The following is a 25,131-nucleotide window of genomic DNA, read 5'->3' on the forward strand; positions in this document are numbered from 1 at the left end:
GACATCATTTCCGCCCTCTGTGCTATAAAGCTCACTGCCTTGGCTTAGGCAGGCAGTTCTGTTTTGGACTCTGTTGTGTAAACTACTATTGCAATGCCTCAACGACTTTTGCAGCCGGGAAACCGTAATAAACGGGTGGCTGCCCCAAACCTTTCGCGTCTCTGGTCTCCACTTATTACAGTGGCGTAGCGGCAGGATGGTGTCCCCGATGACCCGGGACACGAACTATCACGGAACCAGGTGGGTGAGTACCGGGGCCGAGTTTCAGGGCGGGGAGTGCGCCAGAGGGTCAGGAAGGACGCGGTGCAGGCTCTGCTCCATGAGCATAACTCGGTGGGGACCACCCATCTCGTGGAGAACGTAGGGGACCCACAGGCGTGGGCTGGCTTCTGGGGAACACACACGAGTGGCTCAGTATGCTCTCCTTGGCAGGAAAGCCGAGCTGCCCATCGGGACCAAGGTCCCAGTTAGCGATGGGTTGTCCCCAGGCGGCAGGTGAAGGAAATCATAAACTGGGAGTTTAACCCAAGCAAAGGGCTGTCAGAGCAGGCTATGGCTCTCTGGCAACAGGTGGGTGAGTGGCTACGCCATTCGAGTTAACCCCCTTACAAATAGTGCAGCAAGTGGCCTGTTTTCTGCTGCTGAAAATACTACCCCAGGAATTTGCCCAGCCGGCCTGGGGCGAATTCCATTCTATGGACGAGCTGCTGCAGCTCTTGCAAACCCAGAGGCCGGCTGTGAAACCTGGGAGGGCAGAACAGCCGCTCTGTGGACTACCCGGGAGCTATGTCCCACTAAAGCAGTCCCTTCCACGCATTCCAGAGCTTGTTCCGAAGTCGCCGGGCCGTCTGGCTTGCGACCTGTCGGGGAACAAGGCGGACCGTAGGGGACAATGGCGGGTTGTTTGTGTGCCCTTAGCAATCCCCTGGCGGATAAACATACGGGGGAGCTTCTTATTAATGGACATAAGATAACAGCGCTGTTCGATTCCGGCAGTAACGTGTCTGTCGTTGCTCGCCGTTTTATTCTGCCGCAACAGTGGATTAAAAGAAGACCAGTCTAAAATGTATACACGGAGATATCCGCACGTACAATACCGCCCGGTGTTACATATGTCTCGGAGGAACCCTTCGACAGCTTACCGTGGCGGTGCATCCGGATCCTCCGTTTCCCGTAATCCTCGGGCGAGACTGGTCTGATAGTAACGGCGTAGTTTAGTAAGCATTCCCCGAAAAACTTATGGCCTCGTTATAGATGACAACGATTCATCTCAAGTTGCTTCCACACCGTGTAATCAGCCGACAGGGAGTGGGGCGGTAGGCCAAGAGAGTGACGAAGACACTCCCGGACCGTCGCGGGCTACTACGTCATCCACTAGCGCCCGGCAGCGAGGAGGAATCTCCGCCCCTTGAGGTCAGACCGGACCCGCTCTCTGAGTTGCACTTTCAGTTTAGAGCGACGCCGGCTTCTTTCAAGAGAGAACAGTGGAATGACGACTCTCTGAAACACATAAAGAATGCAGTGGTTCTCGTTAACGCCAACGCGCGCATTTGCCCATGCCACAGGGACCTCACTTTGTCGTTGATAATGATTGTTGTATCGGGTCGCTGAACATGAGGGAAGGTCCGGAAGTTGTTGCTAATCCAGCGGACCTACCGGCGGCAGGTTTGCGAGTTAGCACACTCCCACCTTCTTGGAGGCCATCTCGGCTCCGATAAAACATTAGAGCGAATTAAGCTCCGTTTTTCTGGCGGGGATTAATGAGGAGGTTCGCGCTTTTGCTTTCCTGTCCGGAATGTCAACTGCGGCAAATTCCTAGGAGGGACCGTGCTCCTCTGGTTCCCCTTCCCCTTATTGATGTTCCCTTTGATAGGATTGGGGTTGACATAGTAGGACCCCTAGAACCCTCAGCCGAGGATATAAATATATACTCGTCCTCGTGGATTATGCTACCCGATTCCCTGAAGCCGTTCCGTTGCTCGGCTACCACAAAAATATTGCACGGGAACTAGTAGGAGTCTTTTCGCGAGTAGGCATTCCTAGAGAAGTCCTGACGGACCAAGGAACGCCTTTTACCTCGGAAACGTTCAAGGAGACTGCCAAGTTACTGAAAATAAAGCATTTAAAGACCTCGGTGTATCATCCTCAAACCGATGGCCTAGTGGAGAGATTTAATCAAACTCTCAAGCAAATGCTACGTAAGGTAGTCAGCAAGGATGGGAGGGATTGGGACCAACTCCTCCCCCTTGTCCTCTTTGCATATCGGAAGTTCCTCAAGCCTCTACGGGTTCTCTCCATTTGAATTACTGTACGGAAGACAACCCGGGTTTATTGGATATTTTAAAAGAGGGCTGGGAAGGGGAGGCACAGCCCTCCACTAATATTTTGGAATATATCGCCCAATTGCGCGGTAGATTTGATGCAATAAGACCGATTCTAAAAAGTCATATAGAAGAGGCGCAATCAGCACAGGCCCGCCTTTATGACCGTGCACGACTCTCCGGGAGTTCCAACCGGGGGATCGCGTCATGGTATTGGTACCAACTTCTCACTCTAAACTGCTCGCCCATTGGCTAGGCCCCTACGAAATTAAGGAAAGGAAGGGATTGGTTGACTATTTGGTGAAACAGCCCAATCGCCGACCAGCTGAGCGAATATATCATGTAAACCTGCTGAAACCGTGGAAGGAGAGGGTCCCGATCCCTCCTCCGACAGCCCTGCTCTCTCTTCGCGGAAGTAAGTTCCCTTAATTTCGGCGAGCAGCTATCCCCCAGGCAGAAACAAGAGCTCGAAGCAGCTATCCGCTCTGTCCCCGAGGTGGTAAGTGAAAAACCCGGTCGGACCTCTCTGATTGCGCATGACATATTGACTGACCCGGGGGTGATCGTCCGTGGCGACCCTACAGACTCCCGGAGGCAAAGAAAGTAGAAGTGGAACTGGAAATCAAGCGAATGCTGGCACTAGGAGTAATCGAGGAAAGTAGTAGTCCCTGGTCCAGTCCCATCGTCTTGATTGCTAAGCCTGACGGCAGTTGGAGGTTTTGCAATGACTTCCGTCGGCTTAACCAAGTTTCCAGATTCGATGCTTATCCCATGCCTCGCGTGGATGACCTCCTCGAGAGACTGGGACCAGCCAAATTCTTGACTACACTTGACATGACAAAGGGGTACTGGCAGGTTCCTTTAACGGAGTCCGCGAAGGAAAAAAACGCGTTTAGCACTCCTAGCGGACACTGGCAGTATCGTGTCCTTCCATTCGGGTTACACGGGGCGCCTGCGACTTTTCAGCGTCTGGTGGACAAAGTGCTCCGGCCCCATAACTCGTTCTGTGCTGCCTATCTGGATGACGTCGTCATCTATTCCAGCACCTGGAAGGAACACATACAGCAGGTCACAGCAGTATTACGGACACTGGGAGAGGCCGGGCTCCGAATCAACCCCAAGAAATGTTTCTTTGGATTGAGGGAAGCCAAATATTTGGGCTACCTAGTGGGCCGGGGTACTGTGAGGCCACAGTGTTCCAAGTTGCAAGCCATAATGGCCTGGCCCGTCCGCAAACCAAGCGGCAAGTCCAATCCTTTCTCGGTTTGGCGGGTACTACCGCCGGTTTGTGCCTCGCTTCTCCGAGAGCGGCGCCTTGACCGACTTGACAAAGAAAAGAGCTCCTAATACGGTGGTATGGTCTGATAAAGCGGGGGCTGCATTCAGTGACTTAAAAAGGGCTCTGACTTCAGCACCTATCTTGATCTCCCCTAACTTCTCTCTCCCTTTTATCCTCCAGACGGACGCTTCGGACACAGGCTTGGGTGCCGTGTTGAGCCAAAGCGTCGACGGTGTTGAACACCCCGTTATGTACCTGAGCGGAAACTGTTGGACAGGGAGACCAGGTGCGGCGGTGGAGAAAGAGGCTCTGGCGATCAAATGGGCAGTAACTCAGCTGCGGTACTACCTCTTGGGTCGCGTGTTCACTCTGGTGACGGATCATGCACCTCTGAAGTGGATGGCCCTTCACAGGAGTCGAATCCACGGGTCACGAGGTGGTTTCTTGACCTGCAGCAGTACAAGTATACGCTCGTTCATCGACAGGGGTCTCTTCATGCCAACGCCGATGCCCTCTCCCGGCCCACGACCTCTCGTGCAGGTCGCCCGACCCGACGGGTCTGGGCTGAGGGGGGAGTCTTGTCACACACGTGTGCATGGGAAGCAGCTGAAGGGCTTAGGAAATATTGATTATACATCTGCCCAGGGGCGGGGTGCACTGACGCTCTTTCTGGGTTCTCTGCAGGTCTTACCCGGGAAATCCCACCAGGAGCCGCCATTTCCAGGAAGGACACATCACTTCCGGTTCCGGCCCCAAGGATGATGTCACTTCCAGTTCCGGCCCAGAGGACGACATCATTTCCGCCCTCTGTGCTATAAAGCTCACTGCCTTGGCTTAGGCAGGCAGTTCTGTTTTGGACTCTGTTGTGTAAACTACTATTGCAATGCCTCAACGACTTTTGCAGCCGGGAAACCGTAATAAACGGGTGGCTGCCCCAAACCTTTCCGCGTCTCTGGTCTCCACTTATTACACTGCAAAAAAATGACTGAGTAAGATACTCAATAGATTATAATCATGGATTAACACTCCCTAATTCATTTCAAAAAAGAGACTTTTATGGGTGGCAAGGAATAGTCATATATCAAATCTTTGGCCTAAGGTCTTGTGGTCTAATTAGAAACATTTCTGTAATTCTATCACAAATGAAACATTAAACCCTAGGCAGGTCACACTTCCCGTAAAGAAATTCAGAATTGGTTGCATGTCTTGAAGATACTTTTTTATAGCAGAGATTGTATATATATTAGTCAACATCTGCAAAATATAAAATATACTCCCAAACTGTGAAACTCTTCAATGTAAAATAATAAAAAAATGAAACCATTTTCAGCTTATGAAGTTATAATTTAACCTGGTATTTGCCACTTAATTAACTCACAAAGTAAGAATTTATGTATGCATAACAGTAATGATCCTATAACCTATAGATCAAAAAATAAAATATTACACTAACAATTGACTGTGTTCATTTTTCAATTAAGACTCCTAGGCTTTGATTTCCTCCACTTTCACTTTATTATGTATTGCTATTCTTACATAAATGTATTTGAGTCCTCTTTAAAAAATGTTAAAAATGTTATAGCCTTAAAATAGAATTAATTGATTGATCTTTCTGTCTGATTCTAAGCTTTTACTGCCCTAGAGGAAGCAGCCTATGCTACAGTTGTAGGAATGTAAAGTGTGCACATAATGACATTCTGATGGCTAGCAATATACCACCAATTTAATAAGCATTAGCTGGATTTAATATTTTGTTTTTGTCTTCTACTTTCAAAAAGATGCTGACTATGAATCTATTTCTGTTTTAAGGCTGAATGTACCTAAAGAGAAGGTTCAATTCAAGACCCCAGTGGGCACTAGAAAGGCACAAGATAGCACTGGTAAGCAAAAATATGATAATAAATTGTGCCAGATTTTAAATAATGTTTTATTCTATGTTATTTGATTTGGACTGTTAATTTATGAATTGATGTTAGCTGATAACAAATTAACATGATTTCAGCAATCAAAAATCAAGAAGGCAGTATAACGCATGTTTTAAAGCATGTTTTAAATATTTCTTAACACCTTGGATTGAGTTTCACATCATTTGCATTTGCCATCTCTCAAAAGGTGAAAGGAGATAAACAAGCTAATTAAAAGTGCAAGCTCAGTTATAGGATGCACTGTGAACCCACAGGAGGTTGTAGGGAAGGAGAGAATTAAAACAACTGAATTCCATTATGAATAATGCTGCACATTCTATCTCTGACCCACTACCAATGAGTACTTATTGCCAACAAATCATTCAGCTGAAGTATGTCAAGAAAAGCTTCCTGGTTTCCTTTATACCAATAGCAATATGCCTGTATTCTTTTGAACTTTTTTGCATTCTGGTGTGTTTTCAGACCAAAGAGTGTGTGTGTGTGTGTGTGTGTGTGTGTGTGTGTGTGTGTGTATTTATTTGTTTAGCTTAGGTTAAAAACCAAATTTCCTCCAGGGGACAAATAAAGTTCTATGTATAATCTTGCCATGTTCAAGACATTTGCCCCATTTGTGTAGCTACTAAGAAATCTCTCATCATTTACTCATTTCTTCATTTGAATAGCCCTGACATTAGGGTCAGGTATCAGCACTGATGTCCCGATTCGATCTGATTTCGATTCACAATGCCCCGATTTGATTCAATATCAGTATTATCTTGACTGAATTAGTGTGGACTGATATATTTGAAGTGGTTGCTTTTTTAGAAATTACTTAACTAAGCATAGAGAACATTAATATAATGTGGCTCCTTGTTTTCTTATTATTCAATGGCATCTATTTAATAAAACATCTATATCATCTTGCAAATAATATTATTATAATCAAATAATGCTTCTTAAATAATAGTTATTCAATAACCTATTCGTGTGTTATGAATCCCCATGTGGACACCCTTCAACTAAACTTTTAGACAAATTTATTCCCCTGATGAACATTTAAAATAACTAGGGGGCTTTGCCCCCTGCTTGTTTCGCTTTTTAAGATGCTTTTCTGCAGTTCACACACCTCAGATCATGAAGAACATCAAGCTCTGAAACAGAGATCACAACTCCACTGTTCTGAGCAGTGCTAATGCTAGCTCTATAATCCTCCCTAACTGGCAACTTAATGCTAGTTCTATTACTGTCAAACTGCACATAGAAAGCACTCATGTCATCAGCCAGAAAAGATTCAACGGAAACAGTGGGTTTACTAAAGTCTGTAATGGTCTGTGGTCCCTGCCACATTCACCTGCTGTCCCCCGTGAAAATTAAACTTTCTCCTTTTATCACCTTTTTACCTTCTCAACAACCCTCCTTAGAGAGTAGCAGGTTTCCTTGTACTCACTTTGTCTCCAGCCCGCAATCCTACATTGTAATAATAAAAGAGCATATCATTATGAGGAAACTAGACATTTGTGAACTATATGCCTAAACATCTTGCAGATATTGTCAATATGAATAATTTATAGTTTGATATTTTATTTTTTTTAATCCAGCCCAACAGGAAACTAACTATAAAAAAGAAAGAAATTGGATACATTGTGTTACGTTTTTCAGTGCTTATGAAGAGAAAGTGAATAATAAGAAAAAAATCCAACTAAGCTTACCTCCATCACTCAGTAACTTTCTGCAGCAACTGAAAATAATATATGGCCAAACAGATTAATTGTCCACGCTATCTGGCATGATAAATGGTTTCAGACTATGAAAATATAGTCACCAGTGCTAAATACTTTCTCTATGGGCTAACTGTGACAATTGGATTTCTCTGGTCATAAAGAGCAATCTAATCCAGGATATGTTTATAGTAAGCAGCAAAGACTAGTAAAAGATGCTAGAACAAAATATGCTCCTTGAAAATGTAGGCATTAACGTCCTACACTGAAATATCTTTTAGAATGGGCAAAATAACTTAAAGATCATGGTGTGGTCCTACGTCATTATCCAAGAATTCTATGAATTCTTTAACTGTTTTAGACTGAATCACTAGCCAATAGCAGAAGTCAAAGAGCACCAGTTTGAGAGCATTAAAGATTGGGAAATTCAGGTGTTAGATAGATTGATAGATAGACAGTCAGACATTTGTTCCCATGGTTGAAGTCACCAGCATTTAAAGCTCAGAATGATTTATCATCAAGTAACAGAACAAATCATTTCTGTTGCAGAGTTAACCAGGATGTTTTAACTAATCTCCTTAGGCGGTACTCTGGACAAATTCAGTCAGCATTTGAATGTCTGGATCACATATTTTAGTTTTAATTATAACATGTTCACTTTTAACCATTGCTCATTCACATAAATCTCCAGTCTCCTTCCTGCCGTTTCCACCCCATATTACCATATCAGATGAAACCCATTCCGTTCTAAAATAGTGTCTGAAATAAGAAACTTAACCTGGTTCTCCTTAGTATCCAAAATGTCACAGTTCCTGATCTCACAGTTTATTCAACTTATTTAAAAGTGAATATTCCTGATTATATGGAGGCAGGTCAATTGCAAAACTTTTCCACTTTACTTTTATCCTCGTTCCGGTTCTTTGCCCTTTCATCTTCAGACTCACTGCTCTTCTAATGTAGTATAATAGAGCTCTTTAGGAGCTAGGGATGAGAATATTTAATATATCTGACTTTACACTTCTCAGAGTCATCTACATTCTCAGATGTTGTAGATGTATGGTAGCCTTCCAATCCTTTCCACTCTCCCTGTGACATCTCTCAAGTTAGCAGCTCATGTGAAAGCTCATGTGAAAGGCAGTTGAGACCAGCCATTGCTTGAGTCTATGATTACATCAGCATATCTTCAATTTAAATATCTATAGTAACAAGCCAGAGGACAAATCTTAACATTAATAAGTAATAATTAATAACATTAATAATAATAATCCACCCTAATAAAAGGACCAGTGTCTGACTATGTGTCTGTTCAGTTGCTATGTCTATATTATAAGCCATTTAGTATAGGATCCATAAAAGCAGTCCTAATATTTATGATACACCATCTTTTGGAATATATAATGCTATGAATTCCATTACTGCATTCATTACAAAAATACATTCCAATAGATGTTGTACTGCAAACATGAATGCTGAATATGTTCAACAGAGAGTAACTGCAGGAAAGGCAGGTAAACATCTTTGTTAATCTCCTCATGTGTCATTGTACCTGAAGCAATTTTTATGAAGCAGCCTGCTTCAGGGTTCACTCTTTCTTAGTATCAGTCTGATATAACTGAAATACCTGAGACCTCATACAGCCTACCTACTAGAGCATCTACAAGAACAAATACGTAATTAAAAGGGCAGGAAAATGAAAATATTTTTTGTGTGAAATACACATACAGTTTATTCTCAATCATCATAGGGTTTCACTTGTTGTTAGTAATCATATTTATACATCTTGATGTACCACCAGTACAGTAACAGAAGTACTTGCCTAATATACTGACCCCAAAAAGAAGGTAAGGACCTCAGTACTAATTTTTTTATATATCATATCCAAAAAATAATGTACATTAAGTTTCCAAAAATTACAATATTCCTTTGAATTTTTAAATGCAAACTAATTATCCTACATACTATACTTGAAGTGCAACTCATTTTAGTCAGAAGAAGACTGTTTTGTTACACTTACAGCCAGCAAATTTGCCTCTTCCCCATTTTGGACCCCACTCAAATAAATGTTAGGTAGACTGAGGGGTCAAGCAAGCTAGAAATTTCACCATCTTCATATCCAAATGAGGGAAATATATTTAGAAGATGGCCTGTATCATGGAAAGAGGCAAGACCATAGTACATAAGACGGGTCTGAAGACACTTGCTAGTATCTTGCATTTCCTTTAATCTGTCTCAGAGCTGGGAAGTTAAACTAATGTGATTTGTTCAAGATGGAAGGAAATCCTTTACAAGGGTGTAACTGTGCCTTTTGACTACATTTGTGATGGCTTAAAATAGTTTATTTCTAGTGCTTTTCCACATAAATCCATATAGCTCCATTCTGTCATACAATATACTTTGTATTTTTGGACTTTGTATTATCTCTGACTCTGTTATGTCTGTTTTGTAATTTAGTCTTTTAATCACCTTATCAAACTTATTATTGACAGTGATGATTCTGCTATGACTGTCATGACATATTACAGTCCATATTCTATACAAATAAATCTATACTGAATATCTGTATTTTCTTTTCCTATAAATTTTATTTTGAAGTCAAATTTAAACCTATGTGACCCATTCTGAATTCTATGTATAGTTTAGTGATGAAACTTATCAGATCTCTCCATTAGGGAAAAAATAGCTCTTGAGCCCTGATAATGGGCCCCAGTGGGAGGTCAGCAGTAACCGTAGGCTTTGGTTGAAATCTCTTTTATCTGCTTATTCTCTACCAGAAACAAATTTGGCAATCCTGGCTAATGTTCATTTTTATTATATTTTGAAAAGTAGTTAAAGAATTAACTTTGTAAGATATACCTTCAAAAGTTGAAGTGCATTTGTAGTTTAATTCATAATTCTCTTTTTGGTTTTTTATTTTTATCTGATCTGGTAAAAACTACAAAATATTTTATGCACATTAATAATTCCACTGTCTAAGTCTGATTTTGTTTAATATTTTATGAATGAATGACACTTTATCAGCATATAATGCAGCAGACAAAAAAGCAGAAGAGCAGGCAGACAACCAGGATAATGAAAATATGATAAAGACCATCTCTTACCAACTTTCAACTGCAACTTTATCTAGACGAGAAGATGTTGATTTTCCGCCATCAGCATATCAGAATTTTGATGACATTTTTACAATCTGCTCAGAAGATTTGCATAAAAAGGTACATTTAATGAAGCAATCTACTTCTTGTAAACAGCTAATTTTCTTGTCTGTTTCTGTTTTGTTAACGTTGCAAAAGAGAACATTGAATTATTTAACACCTTTAATACTTAAAGAGTATTTTGATTTATTTTTTCTTGTAGAATTTGTAGGCCTCTTCACTTTAGAAAAAAATCTGTCACTGGTAATACTGAATTTATTCTGAATAATTGCTGTTTACTTCCAATTCACAAGCGCTTGGGTTTTTGAAGCTGTGTTTCAGTATGAGCTTATGTTTTCTCCTTTTTATTTTTTTTAATTCTTTGTCTTGAATAGTCAGTTTCAAATACAGTACCCTATAGTATGAGACTGACAGATACTTAGGTCTTCAGGTTACTAAATCTTTTACTATTAGAGTTTAACATTCTGCTTAATGTAGATTTGTGTTCCTTCTTAATTGCTTTGTAACCTGTACTGCTTCAGTAATTCTGCACACATGAGTGAAAGGCAGTAGCAATAACCACTGGCTGTACTATGAACAAAATCACAAAGGTTACAAGCTCAACAGGATCACAAGGCTAAAATATAGCAGCTGTAAAAAAAAAGGAAAGACACGTGTCACATTTGTATCACTCAGAGCTCGGCACATTTTGTTATGTAGCCTTTCAAAAGATTCCTCCTTCACTCTTGAGAGGACTTGTCAAGACTGGTATCAGAAGATAGGGCACTGTTCTGAAGGGCTGAGCTATTCCTGGCTAGGGTTAAAAAGGAAGACAGGTAAGTCACTATGATATTCCCAAACATTTCCATGGTGTCCCCTTAAAATACTTTCTCACAACAAGCAGACTTGTCTTGAACATCTGACACCATTTAATAATATTTATTTATTACTTGTAACCACTATACGGTAGACGTTATGGCATGTTTTATTGTAGACTCACCTACACCACTTGCCATCTTAGTTTACAGCTTTGCACTGTGGTGACTTCTGGTGTGAACCTACAGTGTCTGGATTTCAACCTCCTTCACAAGCAGTTTCTTATGAGTCTGAGTAGATAGTGCTTCTGAACACTGTGAGTGGAGCACTTTTAGTGACATCAACTGAGTTCCCGCTCTCATTCAGCCTCCACCATACTGCACAGCACATCTGCCTCCACACTCCACCCCTCCACAGTGTAAAGGCTGCCAACTACGCCAAGTGTCTTGTTATAGACACACACACTATGTGCCATCTCAGTTTGCTTATTTGTACTGTGGTAACTGCCTGTGGCCAGCCCAGAACCCGCAACATCTGGATAATGAAGGTCAACAGAAGGAGTTTCTTCACAGTCTGAGCTAAAGGAGACATCCTGACCTTGGGCTGGGCAGATAGTGCTTCTGAACACTGCAAACAGAGCAGTTCCTGGTGCCGTCAGCTGAGCTCTCTCTCTCACTCTGTCCCCACCTTATTGCACAGCACATCCACCTCCACATGTCATATACTTCAATTAAATTACTGATTTCCTGTTCTAGATGACATAAAAATTATTTTTCTTTGATTATCTTTATTTTTATTATTAAAAGCTAGCCACATACAACATGTAAGATAACCTATAGTTTGAAATGTTAAAGCTTGGAGAAAACCTGAAATCATAATAAGCTACAACATTGTGTCTTCTGAGCAGGCATGGCTGGAAATTTCCACTCTTATGTAGGAAACAAAGTTCCACCAAGAAAAAATAATTGTTCAAGTCGCAGCAAAAGAAATTCTATCACTGACCCAATCAATGTCTAACAAGGAGCCCCCAGCATTCACTGGGAAAAAAGCTTTATCAACATTTCTCCTGGCACATCCCAAGAAATATTTTCTGTTAGTCAGATAGAGCATAATACTAAAAAAGCAAGATTTATAATAAAAAGCAAGCAATATAACAGAATGATCAAATATTTTGGTACATAAAAGAACACAATTTCATAAGCAGGTTATATGAGTGCAAAATCTATCAAATACTCAGACAACAGTGACACAATGAATTACTGATCTTTACAGCTACCTACACCCACTTGATTCACTTTAAATTATGGGAGGCCACAGCTTATCTCAGAAAGCACTAGGCACAAGGTAGGAAACAGCCCTGAAATGCTCCAGTCCATCACAAGCCCCACTCACACACTCTTAATGCACACAGGGCTATAATTTGGAATCACCAGTTAATGTAACATCAATAATCTTGTGGTGATGGCATTTAAGAGGAAAAGTTTTACATGAACACAATTCAGTACGGTCATGGTGTGGAATTCAGTGCGATTAGGAGAATTATTTACCCAGGACAGATTGATAGAACAAAAGAAATGCCCTGTCTTAAAAGTGATTAACCCAAACGCCATAAGATCTATAAAATTACAAATACTAATGCATATCAGTACTGTTTCAGTTCAGCATAAAAGCTGCTTGAGGTAACTGTGCAGGCTTCCCTTGGTACCTTAGTACAGATATAGAAATCTTAAATCGCCCAAAGCTTCAACCGATTCTCTCTATTATAAAAAAAAATCCTGGGAGAGAAAGACGTGATCTTCACGTTAAGATCACAGAAGACACTTAAAAGACCTGCAAGACGAAAGAGAATGGCCACAGAGCGTCTTGCGGAGACCTTAAACATGAGACTATGTGCCAAGTGATTGACCCAGGACCGTCTTGCGATGACGTAGAACATGAGATTCTTACAAGACACGCCCTACTTACAACCAATATCAAATAAGACCATGGGCAGCAAAACATTCAGTCGTGTAAAGGATGTGAGCACACACAGATCCAGTTTCTCAGCACATATAAAGCGTATAAGGACAATACGTTATAAATGAAATGAAACGTCGACGACTTAGCGAAGAAGAAAGCAGCACGGAGAAAAGAGACTCAAAAGCATTGGAGAGAAAAAAGAGCAAAACAGAAAAAGAATAATCTAGGTGCAAATTCAGAAAATAAGGAAAGTAATTATCAGCCCAGAACAAGTGGAATTGATAAAAAGCACATCCAATCGGGTTCAGAATTAGACAGAGAGTAAAAGACAAAGTAGAACTTCATTCACAAACATTGGCGCTATACACATGCAAAGCAGGTTTGAGATTATAAAAGCAGTGGAATTCGAAAGGCTCAAAAAAAAAGTTGGCACGATGCACATGTGGTATCATTGAAAAAAAAGCAGGACAAAGTGAAGTCAGAAATAAAAGACAGAGTAGAAAACAAAATAAAATGTCATAAAGAGGTTAAAAAGAGGTTAAAAACAAGGGGGCCAAACACATGCACAGCAGGTTAGAGGTAATGATAACTGGAATTCAAAAGACTCAAAAAAAAAAAACGTAGGCGCGAAACACATGCAGAGCAAGATACAAAATATGAAAGTAGAAAAAAAATGACAGAAAGTAAACATTGCATTAACGCAAAAAAAGAGAAATTATTACTCAGAGAAATAACAAAAAGGCGAATAGAGATTGAACATATGGACATAGGTGATATGTCAGATGTACAGGTATGTAAATATTGTAAGGCTGTAAGTTCAAGTCAGAGAATTTCAAAAATGTGGTTTACTTTACATGCATTTTTCGGATACTTTGCAAAAAAAATTATTAACTGCTGATGATGTTGATCGTTTTGTCTGTGCTAATATTCCAAACAGAGAAACCTATCCTGAATTATGGTACAAAGTCATTAAATGCATGTCTCACTGACCTAATTTAAAAGATTCAGCATATTAAGACTCCAAAGATTCTAAATGTTGTTTTTACAGAAGTTCTGAAATAAAAGTGAAACTAATGAAATAGCAACAATTCAAAGAAAAAAAAATCTTAAAAGTATGTATCCAGAAATCCAAACACGGGGGTTGGTGAGCGAAGCTCCCTAGTTTAATAAAGAGAAAATCCTTGACAAGCACCCATTATGCCACAGATTAATGTTCCTCCTCTTCTTCTTCTTCTTCTTCTTTAATCCCTAGCTTACGCTTTGTTTTGGTCATTTCCTAAGCCTGTACTCTACAGTGGGTGCCAATGGTTGCTTGCGGGATTTCACTTACGAGGCGTTTCCATGCCTGGTGCTCCATGGCTGATGTTATGAATAATACGTTGATTCTTTATGTCTTCTTCAATCTGTTCCATCAATGTTTTCTTTGGTGCCAATTGTTGTACTCTTCACTGTGTGGGTCTCTTTCGCCAGAGGAGTTTGTATGTTATCCAATCCAAATATGTCCAAACCATTATAATCGTCATTTCTGAATCTGCACTTCGATCATCGGCTGATGTTCACATCTGCGTCGGATATCCTTATTTTGAAGATTGTTGTGAAGAGAGACTCATAGAATCTGGCACAGGCAGTGCATTTGGAAGACCGCCAGTTTGGTCAGGTCTGATTTGAGTAGTGTCCCAAGTTTCCGATCCATAGATGATCGGCAGGATTAGGGCCTTGAAGATGCAAATCTTGGTTTTGGAGGAGATGTTGGCTCACTTCCACAGGTACCACTTGAGGGAAGCTAATGAAGCGGTTGCATGGTCAGTTCAGGTGTGGACATCTGCTGTGGATACTACTTTCTTTTCTTGTACCAACGAGCCCAGGTATTTGAATTCTTGAACTTGCTCGATTTGGGTGCCATTGAGGCAAACAATAACTGATGATCCATCTATTATCAGCACTTCTGTTTTGTCTGCATTGATACTGAGGCTGTATGGCAATATCATAAAGGATATCTATGACCTTGGCATCGTCATGGGCCAGTATGATGCTGTCATTGGCGAATATTAATAAAGTATCTATCTATCTATCTATCTATCTATCGAATCTGGCATAAAATCATTGTTGTCAAACTGGACTCGGAGTCTGTTTTAGAATGCTTTTCTTATTATGGCATCCATCACAATGATAAACAGCAGGGGAAGGAATGAATAAGCAAACAAAACATCTAACTAGAAACATTCATCAAAACAACCATAAATACCACCAAAACAAGAAAACATTAGTCTGGCATACATTCTAATAGTTAATCACTCAGTAATTAAGTTAAAAATATTACGACACAAACATACAATTTACCACATAATACTAAATTTTACATATAATTGTCAGTCAGTCATTATCCAACCCGCTACTGTATATCCGAACACAGGGTCACAGGGGTCTGCTGGAGCCAATCCCAGCCAGCACAGGGCACAAGGCAGGAACAAACCCCGGGCAGGGTGCCAGCACACTGCAGGGCAAACACACACACACACACACACACACACACACACCCACCCTCATACACCAAGCACACACTAGGGACAATTTAGGATCACCAATGCACCTAACCTGCATGTCTTTGGACTGTGGGAGGAAACCGGAGCACCCGGAAGAAACCCATGCAGACACATGGAGAACATTCAAACTCCACGCAGGGAGGTCTCCTTACTGCGAGGCAGCAGCGCTACCACTGCGCCACCGATCCGCCCCCACATATAACTGTATAATCGGTATTTTTTTAATGCTAAATCATCATTTAAACCACATCATTAAATCAATGCAAGTAGTGTTGAGGGGAATTTAACATGCAAGTTCAGATTTCTGATTTTTTTAATTATATTTCTTTAAAATTGAAAATGACATTTTTTCAGGTTACTGTTTTAATATTACACAATGACTGTTCATCTGTTAATCCAGATTATTATTGAAATACGGACTAAACAAAGAGTGTTCCTATACTTTAACTTTGTGGTGTCTGTGCCTGCTGTTCAGTAAAAGTATCATTTTACACTTCTCCATTTGCACTGTAGCTTGGCTCATTTTAAATTTTAAAAGCATTGATGGCTTTTAAATATATTCCTGAGCTATACACTTTATTCATGGCTTAATTTGGAACCTGTCATCTGAGTTGTATGTCTTAAGAAGTGATCAAATATACAGATACTGTAGATGTGGAAACAGACAGTATTAGCAAATATTTTCTTGTCTACTTAATTGTTCTTAATATAACTGATGTATATTAGTATTAGAGCTGTGATTGAATCTTTTTAGATATTTATCTTTTTAGATATTTTTATCAGTACTTTAAAGAAGGGAAAAATACCTACTTGCTGTATTTATCTGATCTACAGTTCATCATATCCACAGAGAAGGTGTGAATGTGCAAACTGCACATAGTCAACAACCTGCTAAAGGCATCACACCCACAATACTGGATGGGTAAGGCAACAGTGCTCACCATCATGCCACCCTGCAATTAAAACATAACACAACATTCTCAAACCCACTTAATCAATTCAGGGTCACAGGGGACCACAGTCTTAACTCTGCAGGACTTTTTCATAAGGTAGGAAACAGGCCTGCACAGGGTACTAGTTATCACAGGGCCCACTCACACCAGTATAAAATCCTAAGCTACACATCTCTGGAGAAATGGGGAAAACAAAGTTGTCATAAATCAAAGATTCTGATCCAGGACAGTCATAAATTTTTAGCTAATCATCTTTAAAGTTAACCTCTGACATTATAAATCATTCACTACACAAAAAAAGAATGAATGGTCCCCATGAATGGCACTTCTTTTGTCATTCAGAATCACATACACAACAGAATTTTAAGGAAAATGTGACATTATTTAAATTCCTAAACTCAGCAGATTTTTAAGTCATTATTAAGGAATGTGAAAGTGTGTATCTCCCTTCATACAGTCCCTGCATTATGATGTCAGAGGCTAATGTCAAAACATGTTGTTTGACTGTCCTGAAGTGATAATTATGATATTTTTCCAAGAAAAATAGAAACCCAGCGATATCAGAGTGATGACCAAATGAATGCTGGAACTGTAAGGTTAACTGTACTACCCACCATTCCACTGCGTGTCCCACATGTACAACAAGCAGCTAAATACTCATTTTTGTGATATTTTAATTACATACTATATCTAAGATTATTTGTTCTAATGCACATAATTACCTTCAATAAGTGATAGTGTATAATATAAAACTATACATGTCTTGTTTGGATCATTTTTCATCCCCCTTTCCTACAATTTTATTTAACCTGAGGTGCATCCAGTGTCTTTATGAGGCCACTGTAATATTTAATGGAGCCCACATGTGGTCGTTTCATTTGAGTGATATCTTTATGAGATTTTGTAGTTCACCGCTTCTTTATCCCAATCATGGGAGAAGCCTTTTAGCTTTAGGTGCTTTTTCGAAGCTGCAGCTGCTTTTTACAGGCTGCTTGTCATAAATAAATATGCTGTCATTTAGCAGCTTCTACCTTATTTTGTCCATGTAGACATTTTCAACGGGGTTTTCTTCACTTGTTAAAAAATAATAAATATGTGTTTTTTGTTTTTTTTTAACACAAGGTTGAGTTTTATTAGTGTTGCTTGGTAAGACTTTGTTCTTTTTTTCCTTTTGAAGAGTTTTTTTAGCCATTGGCTGCTAATTTTTGCAGTTGCAGAAATGGCAATGACGAAACTGCTTCTTTTCAGCATTCATTTTTATTTGCAAATGTGTGTAAATATTGCTTTCTTAATTGTCACATTCAAGGTAGTAATCTTTACCAAATTAAATATAAAAGAAACATATACATTTGTGTATTTGGAGCTATGGCAAAAATACATTCCTTTCTGAATGCCTTAGATTTGTACATCACAAACAATCTTTCTGAATGCACAATACAAGCAGAAAAAGAACAAGATGTTCAAGTGAACACAGGAATAAAAATATGTAAATGAAAGACTGCGGCTACAGAGTTCCCTCTAGGCAGACATTGGGAACCATTGTTATAGCTTTAAGTCCACTTATATCACAGCAAATTGTCTACCATGCCAAAGTCCAAGGAGCTGTACAAGTCAGTAATAAAACTGTGAGGAACCATAAACAGCTCATATTTTCCCAGGAGCACTGTCCAGTTCATCACTGAGAAATAAACATATAAAATCACCCAGACTCTTACAAAAGGCAGAGCTTACTCTTAAACAGAGCAATTGGAGGAGAAGGACCTACAAGCAAAGACCTCTTTGACAAGCATATCGGATTTTCATGCCCTATGGTTAGTGAACTTTTGCAGAACATCTCTGTAGCATTTCACGGTTGCCACTTCTATGGGAGAGCAGCTAAAAAACAAGCCTGTCCTGAGAAACTGCTTATATATCTGGAATGTACAAGAAACCATGTGCAAACCTGTTCGATGCCACTGTGTAAAGCTAAAATACAAATATATTTCTTTTAAAAGGGAAATGCTAAATGTATTATATTGTAAGTATTCAATTCACTGTTATCAACAACAATAACCCCTGCAAAAGACTGCTTTACAATAAAGCAGAAATCCCTTTTGTCAACAGTAGCTTTTTTATTCTAGGGCAACAGGATTTGTATTGAATGGAATCTACAGCTGTAGACCCAGCTTTACTAGATCTTGCTCAACTCAAAAATGTTACTTTTGCATTTAATCTGGTCTGATCCTTTCTTTCTTGAATACATGAACCTTGCAACTTTTAATATGGATCAGTAAGCAGAACACATATTGTATTCAATGAAAACATGAAACCCCTTATAGCATCACTCAGGATACACTGGCCTTTTATTTATGTTATTATTTCCCAGCACACAATTGGCCCTTGTGTTATAAAACAGCTATAAAACAGAAACTAAGATACAGGAGTTTTTTTCTGTCATTTTTAACAGAGATTTCTTGAGAATTCCAAAGCATAGAGTGGACATGAGTAACTTTACTGTCCACAGACACCAATTGACTATTTTATACATAACCAGTTACCCCACCATGCCCCCTATAGTTTCACCACAGATTAGTTTATAATGTACAATATTTAACGTTGAGTGACTGAAATTACTTAATCTTTGCTTTGGGGCATGTTATTGACTAAAACTACCACTTGATCTCCCATACATACTTTCATTACATATACAAAATAGCAAATAATGCTCAGCTGAATATTAGAATTAACAATATATTTAAAACGCTTTCCAAAATATAACAAGCATTTCCTGTTTGCTGCTGCTAATTCGTCTTTTATCTGGAAGGTCCCTTATTGGTGACTCCCCTGCTCTGTGTCATTCTGGTGGCACCTTTGGCATTCTGTTGCCAGCTGGGCTACCCATTTATACTACAATGTAATGGCATGAATATCATCTACTAAGTATAGACCCAGTATGAGTAATTGTGAGTGTGTGTGTGTGAAAGAGTGGGCCATGCCGCAGCTTGTCCCCACTTTATGCACAATTCTTCCAGGTTATTCTCCAGTCTGTCCCAACCCTAAATTGGATTAAACAGGATAGAGCTTGTTGTTATTTAACTAAGAAGATTGAAACTCTGTCTCATGAATATGAAGAACTCTTGTTAAACTCATCTATTCAACATAATCTAAAAATGACATTTTAGAAATGCCACCTTATATTTTAAGAAAATGTACATAGTATGCTTATTTTTAGACTTTCTTTAGATGGTGTGTTCATCACCACACATGATTATTTTTGGAAAAAGTAATTCATCTTAAGGCTTTTAGCATTAGACAAGGTATCTACAGAAAGGTTGGAGAGATATTCAGTTCCATCTATACAGTTGTCTAATCCATTTTGTATTTAACACTTCCTGATGAGGCTCAATGTGTCAACAAGCTCAGCAAGGCAAAGTAAACATATGTTTTTCTAAGAAAAGATTGTAAGTTTCATTTACTTATGATAAAGTATTCATATTTATATATACATAGTGGCCAATTTGGAATCGCAAATTAAACTAAAGCGTAATTCTGAGTACATCTGAAGGGAAATATGTCTAATGGAAAGGATTCAAACCCAGGATATGTGAGGCAGCAGCATAAACCACTGTGCCATCAAGTTACCCACATCAAAAAAATAAAATATTGTAAGCAATTGTGATAAGTGAACCCTTCTGAATTTGTTTTGCCTTGAGTTCAGCAAAACTAAAGAAATGTTCAGGAACTTCACTAAACTCGGTCAAATGCATTAAAGTAAATGTGGAAGGAGAAATAAATTGATTATAATGGTGCAGCAGTCTTGAGGTCCACGGAAGGAACTGCCAACAATGGTGGACTGATTATTGTGGCCAAAAATCTGACAGTGCTAATCCTGAGATAAAATTATTAGAATTAAATAACAGAAATTTCTTGCAGATGATGGCAGATAAGAAGCACGAACTCACTAAGGCTTAATCCAACCGATTCAATAGCAGGAGCTCTAATCTTATGAGCCGACAAGTACATTTTTTTTTCCCCTGACACTTTTTCTCATTCACTGTCACTACCACCAAATAAGTGCAACTAAAAAGCATTTGGATTCTTAATTCCTCCCTGTGCATCAACTGCACAACACTCTGGGTAATACTATTGAAGGGGTGTGCTCACATAGTACACACAGATCACATAAAAACATTATGTTTAAGACATGAATACACCCACACATATCCAGTTTCCTTCTGCATGCGTGTGTTTTGTGTTTTAAATGTATTCACGTTTTTTGCTAATTTTTAGCCCACTACTACGATCAGCGTTATATACTCGAGGTGGCTGTCTAATCCAAAACACTACTTGCTACAGTTTTTGTCATATCACACTGGTCTTGCAAAGCATCATGGGATACTGGGGAAAAAATCGATTTAAACTCAAATGTTGTCGAATTTCCATGAAAATATTCAAATACAGCATAGTCACTGTGAAAAACTCTTTGGCAAATTTCACCAATCAACACTAGTATGAAGAAACTCAAAATTTTTTTGTTTTGGAGCAGGCATGTCAAACTCACTACCATTGGTGGGCCGCTTCGACTGCCATACATGTGTCAGCAGGCCGCAGTGTAACAAATACTATTATACTATTATACAAAGTTACTGTAGCTTTCTTTCCAATACTGAAAACTTTAAAAAATGTAACACTTAAAGTTTAAAGAAAAGCAATTTATTTCCATAAAATCTCCGTATAACAGCGTACAATTAGAGTCAGCCTCTTAGCTAGGTCCTTATATAGGAGTCTTGCAGTCTGAGATCTGTTTTTTTGTCCCGACACTTGGCATCTCTTGTTAGTAACCAGTTCGTCAATATCAGGTTTGAAATCTTGTGCAGCTGCAACTTTTATGAGGGATGAAAGGTGTTCGACAGTCTTGAGCGATGCGGGGTTTTGGTAGCTTTCATTAATGAAAACAATTGCTCACAAAGGTAAGTGCTTCCGAACATAGACAGTACTCTCAATGCCAATTTACGGATCTGCACATACGAGGGTGGCAGGTAAGCATTCAAGCCTGGCACACCAACTTTGTTGTATTTTGCCTTCAGAATAGAATCTGACTGCAGTTCAATCAATACCATTTGGATATTCTCAGGCGCATTCTCAACGTTGTGAGAGTATGGTGATGTAAACAGCGCAAAGTCCTGTTCGTGAGAAATGAAATCACGAAAACGCTCATTGAATTCATTGCTCGGTAATTCAAGTTGGAAAACAAATCCTCCAAAAATCAAGTTTTACTTTACTAGGTTTACTTCAAAGTTTATATTGTAAAATAAGCCGATATGCAAAAAGCCCCCTGACCTACACTAATTATACAAACTCAATCACAAAAATTTGTTAATAAACAACTCACCAACTTCTCACGTCTACTTCAGATCTTCAGCTATAGTCTGCAGTAACTGTTCGTTACAATACTATCACAAAATTACATAAAACTAGTGCAAAAAATATGAAAACATCCATCCATCCTCTTCCGCTTATCCGAGATCAGGTCACGGGGGCAGCAGCTTGAGCAGAGATGCCCAGACTTCCCTCGCCCCGGCCACTTCTACTAGCTCTTCCGGGGGAATCCCGAGGCGTTCCCAGGCCAGCCAAGAGACATAGTCCCTCCAGCATGTCCTGGGTCTTCCTCGGGGCCTTCTCCCGCTTAGATGTGCCCAGAACACCTCACCAGGGAGGCGTCCAGGAGGCATCCTGATCAGATGCCCGAGCCACCTCATCTGACTCCTCTCGATGCAGAGGAGCAGTGGCTCTACTCTGAGTTCCTCCTGGATGACTGAGCTTCTCACCCTATCTTTAAGGGAAAGCCCAGACACCCTGGAGGAAACTCATTTCAGCCTTTTGTATTCGTGATCTCTGACCATAGGTGAGGGTAGGAATGTAGATCCACCCTCAATATTTGAGTTGAACTGTTAAATCAATCAAAAAATACAGGAATGTATAGCATGAATTATAAAATAAACTGTGTGCTTTTATTCCAATGAACAGGCAAGTAATTTATATTGTTTATGAAGTCACTAGTTGTAAATGGCCCCTTTTCTCCTAACAGCTAATTACAGGGCACACTCACAGATATGGGTTTACTAACATGGCCATTTTTTTTTTAGAATCATCAGTTAACTTGATTTGCACATCACTGGGATTTGGAAGCAAACTGAAGTATCATAACTGTCACAGACCCAGAGGAAGTACACAAATCCTACACATTGTTCCTCATCTTGAAGCAGCAGCACTTGCCTATTTATCACTTTGCAGTCCCTTTTAAATGGAAATGGTTAAAGGCATCATTTATAAATGCACATATTGTCATCTAGAATGAATGGGTGAGCTTAACTGAAATGCTTTATGTATAGAGAAACCATTAAAAACAATAAGCACAGGTACAGAGTTAGTATGGTGAGAAGAATCCATTAAGGAAACACCCAATAATATTGGAGACCAACAAACACTTGATCTACCCACACTAAATGAAGTCAGCTGGTGCCATTCCGGAGATTTGATTCTAACCAGTGTGCAGAAAGGACCAATTGGACATAATTACTTAACTAACAGTATCTCTTATAGATGATGACATCATATACATTCTTAATGCATCTCTGGCAACAATCAAAATTCAACATATTCACAACTATATCTTATTCTTTAGCACTGAATAGGGTAGCACAGAAGCAAGACATGGAGCTGTAAAGAAAACTAGTAGAAAGGAGATAGACATACACTGGGAAGTCAGCTCAAGACTCTGAACATCCAGAGTGTAAATGAAAGAGACAGCTTTTTGCATTTTCCAAGCTGCTACCAACTATTATATAAGATGGGAGAGTAAGTGAAATGGACAGCTTGCTGTAATTGCTGAGCCGCTCCCAAGTATTCAATAACTTGAGAGTATAAGTGAAGCAGACAGTTTGCAGCAATAGCCAAGCACCTCTCGAGCATTAAATAACATCAATGAGTTAGTGATTGAGGACAGCTTGTAGAAAGCCTAAAATAAGGCTTTCTTTGGTGAGGCTTCATGTAAGTGTTTTGTTGTTTTCATTTGGTAGAGTGCTATATTGTATGAAGACCAGATCATAAAAAATGGCTGATTAGAATCAAAGGCACTGAACATTTGGGAAACTAAAAATATACCCATAGGAAATTTACAGTACAGTGCACAGTTCAAATAATAATTAAGGAGCGCTCAAAGGCTGTGGCTGGGCCATTAGCACCCTGTTATTGAAACACATTCTTTCAGAGCAAATCCAATCTCTCAGTGCAGTAATATGTTTTATCAGCTAGGTAGTAGTCTCCATGTTAATTCTTAACATAAATAAGAGTGCAACACTATACTAAAAAATATAGTTATTGATTTGCAGAGCTAAAAATATTCAATATAAAAGTGCCTCTGAATTTATATAAAAAGACAATGGAAGTTCATTTTGTTCTGATTCTTGCCAACATAGTTGCTTCATCTTGCAATTAGATTATGAGAAAATGTAATTAGGCAAATGTAAGTTGGTGAATAATACTCTAGTTTTGAGTTTGAGCTAAATTATCTACATACCTAATGACATCAGTGTAAAAACTCAGGATTCCTTCTGCTGAATTTGTTTAATCAAGATGGAAAAAGCACTTCCACTTATTTTACAGCTTAGCCTTCTTGATGTAACCTGCTGACATTTTGAGATAAAGTTCAAATACATGTATATTATTTTTAAGTATATATGAAATTAGGTAATGTTAACTAGCCATTGGCCCTGTCCTCATTTAGTAGTACAGTCACTAATCCATAAGCAGAACATAAAAATGTTTATGATGTTGTGACATGACATATCTTCATCTTCAGCTCTTTTTGCCTTTTTTGCTTTTCTTTTTTTCCCTAAAAAGCACCAAAGAGCCTTGACATTTCATAATTGATTATGATGACATTTGGTATTCAATAAACCTTTTTCAGCTATTATAATGAGCTTCATCACTGAGTGACTGTCAACTCCCCCACCCCATTCCTGTCAATCAAAGGGAATTACTGGCTACTAAAAATTTAACTTTTATTACTTCTTTTATTTAATTTACTGATTTACCTCTTTAAATTGTAAGTTAAGAAAATGAATGGCTTTGCACTGTGTATCATTTGCTGGGGTATCATTCTACATGCCCATGTACACTTTTAATGATAAAAAGGGACACATGAATGCATTTTATGACATGTCATTTCACTGAGTGAGAGAGTTTTAAGGTAGGAACTCCTTGATAATCACTCTTCACTCATCTTGGATGCTATTAGAAGATAGTAGCAGGTGTGACTAGGAGTGCTATCTGAAAGAAATCATGCAGTTCAGACAAATGGAGGCATGCTGCATGAAGAATTATTTACCTATATTGTCTAATCACAGAATTTCTCTAAAGTGTAATTTTTGCCCAAACAAAAAAAAAGTGAGGTATTCCCGCTAGGGAATAATCTTAAATTGTAATAATATGTAATGGTGGATAATTTTGTAGTAGGGCTCTGTTGTACA

At 39.3% G+C, this 25,131-nt stretch overlaps 1 protein-coding gene across 3 annotated transcripts in view; it reads left to right on the top strand.

The window, feature by feature from the left end:
* The window catches only part of LOC120523702 (glutamate-rich protein 6-like), a 168,580-nt gene that overhangs the window by 79,329 nt on the left and 64,120 nt on the right, over positions 1–25,131 (top strand). For all 3 annotated transcript variants that reach the window (XM_039745265.1, XM_039745266.1, XM_039745267.1), the window contains exons 7-8: positions 5,410–5,480; positions 10,241–10,431. In XM_039745265.1, coding sequence (XP_039601199.1) covers positions 5,410–5,480; positions 10,241–10,431 — 262 coding nt within the window. The remainder of the gene's footprint in view (positions 1–5,409; positions 5,481–10,240; positions 10,432–25,131) is intronic.

Source organism: Polypterus senegalus, chromosome 2 (genome assembly GCF_016835505.1).
Source record: "Polypterus senegalus isolate Bchr_013 chromosome 2, ASM1683550v1, whole genome shotgun sequence".
Classification (NCBI taxonomy): domain Eukaryota; kingdom Metazoa; phylum Chordata; class Cladistia; order Polypteriformes; family Polypteridae; genus Polypterus; species Polypterus senegalus.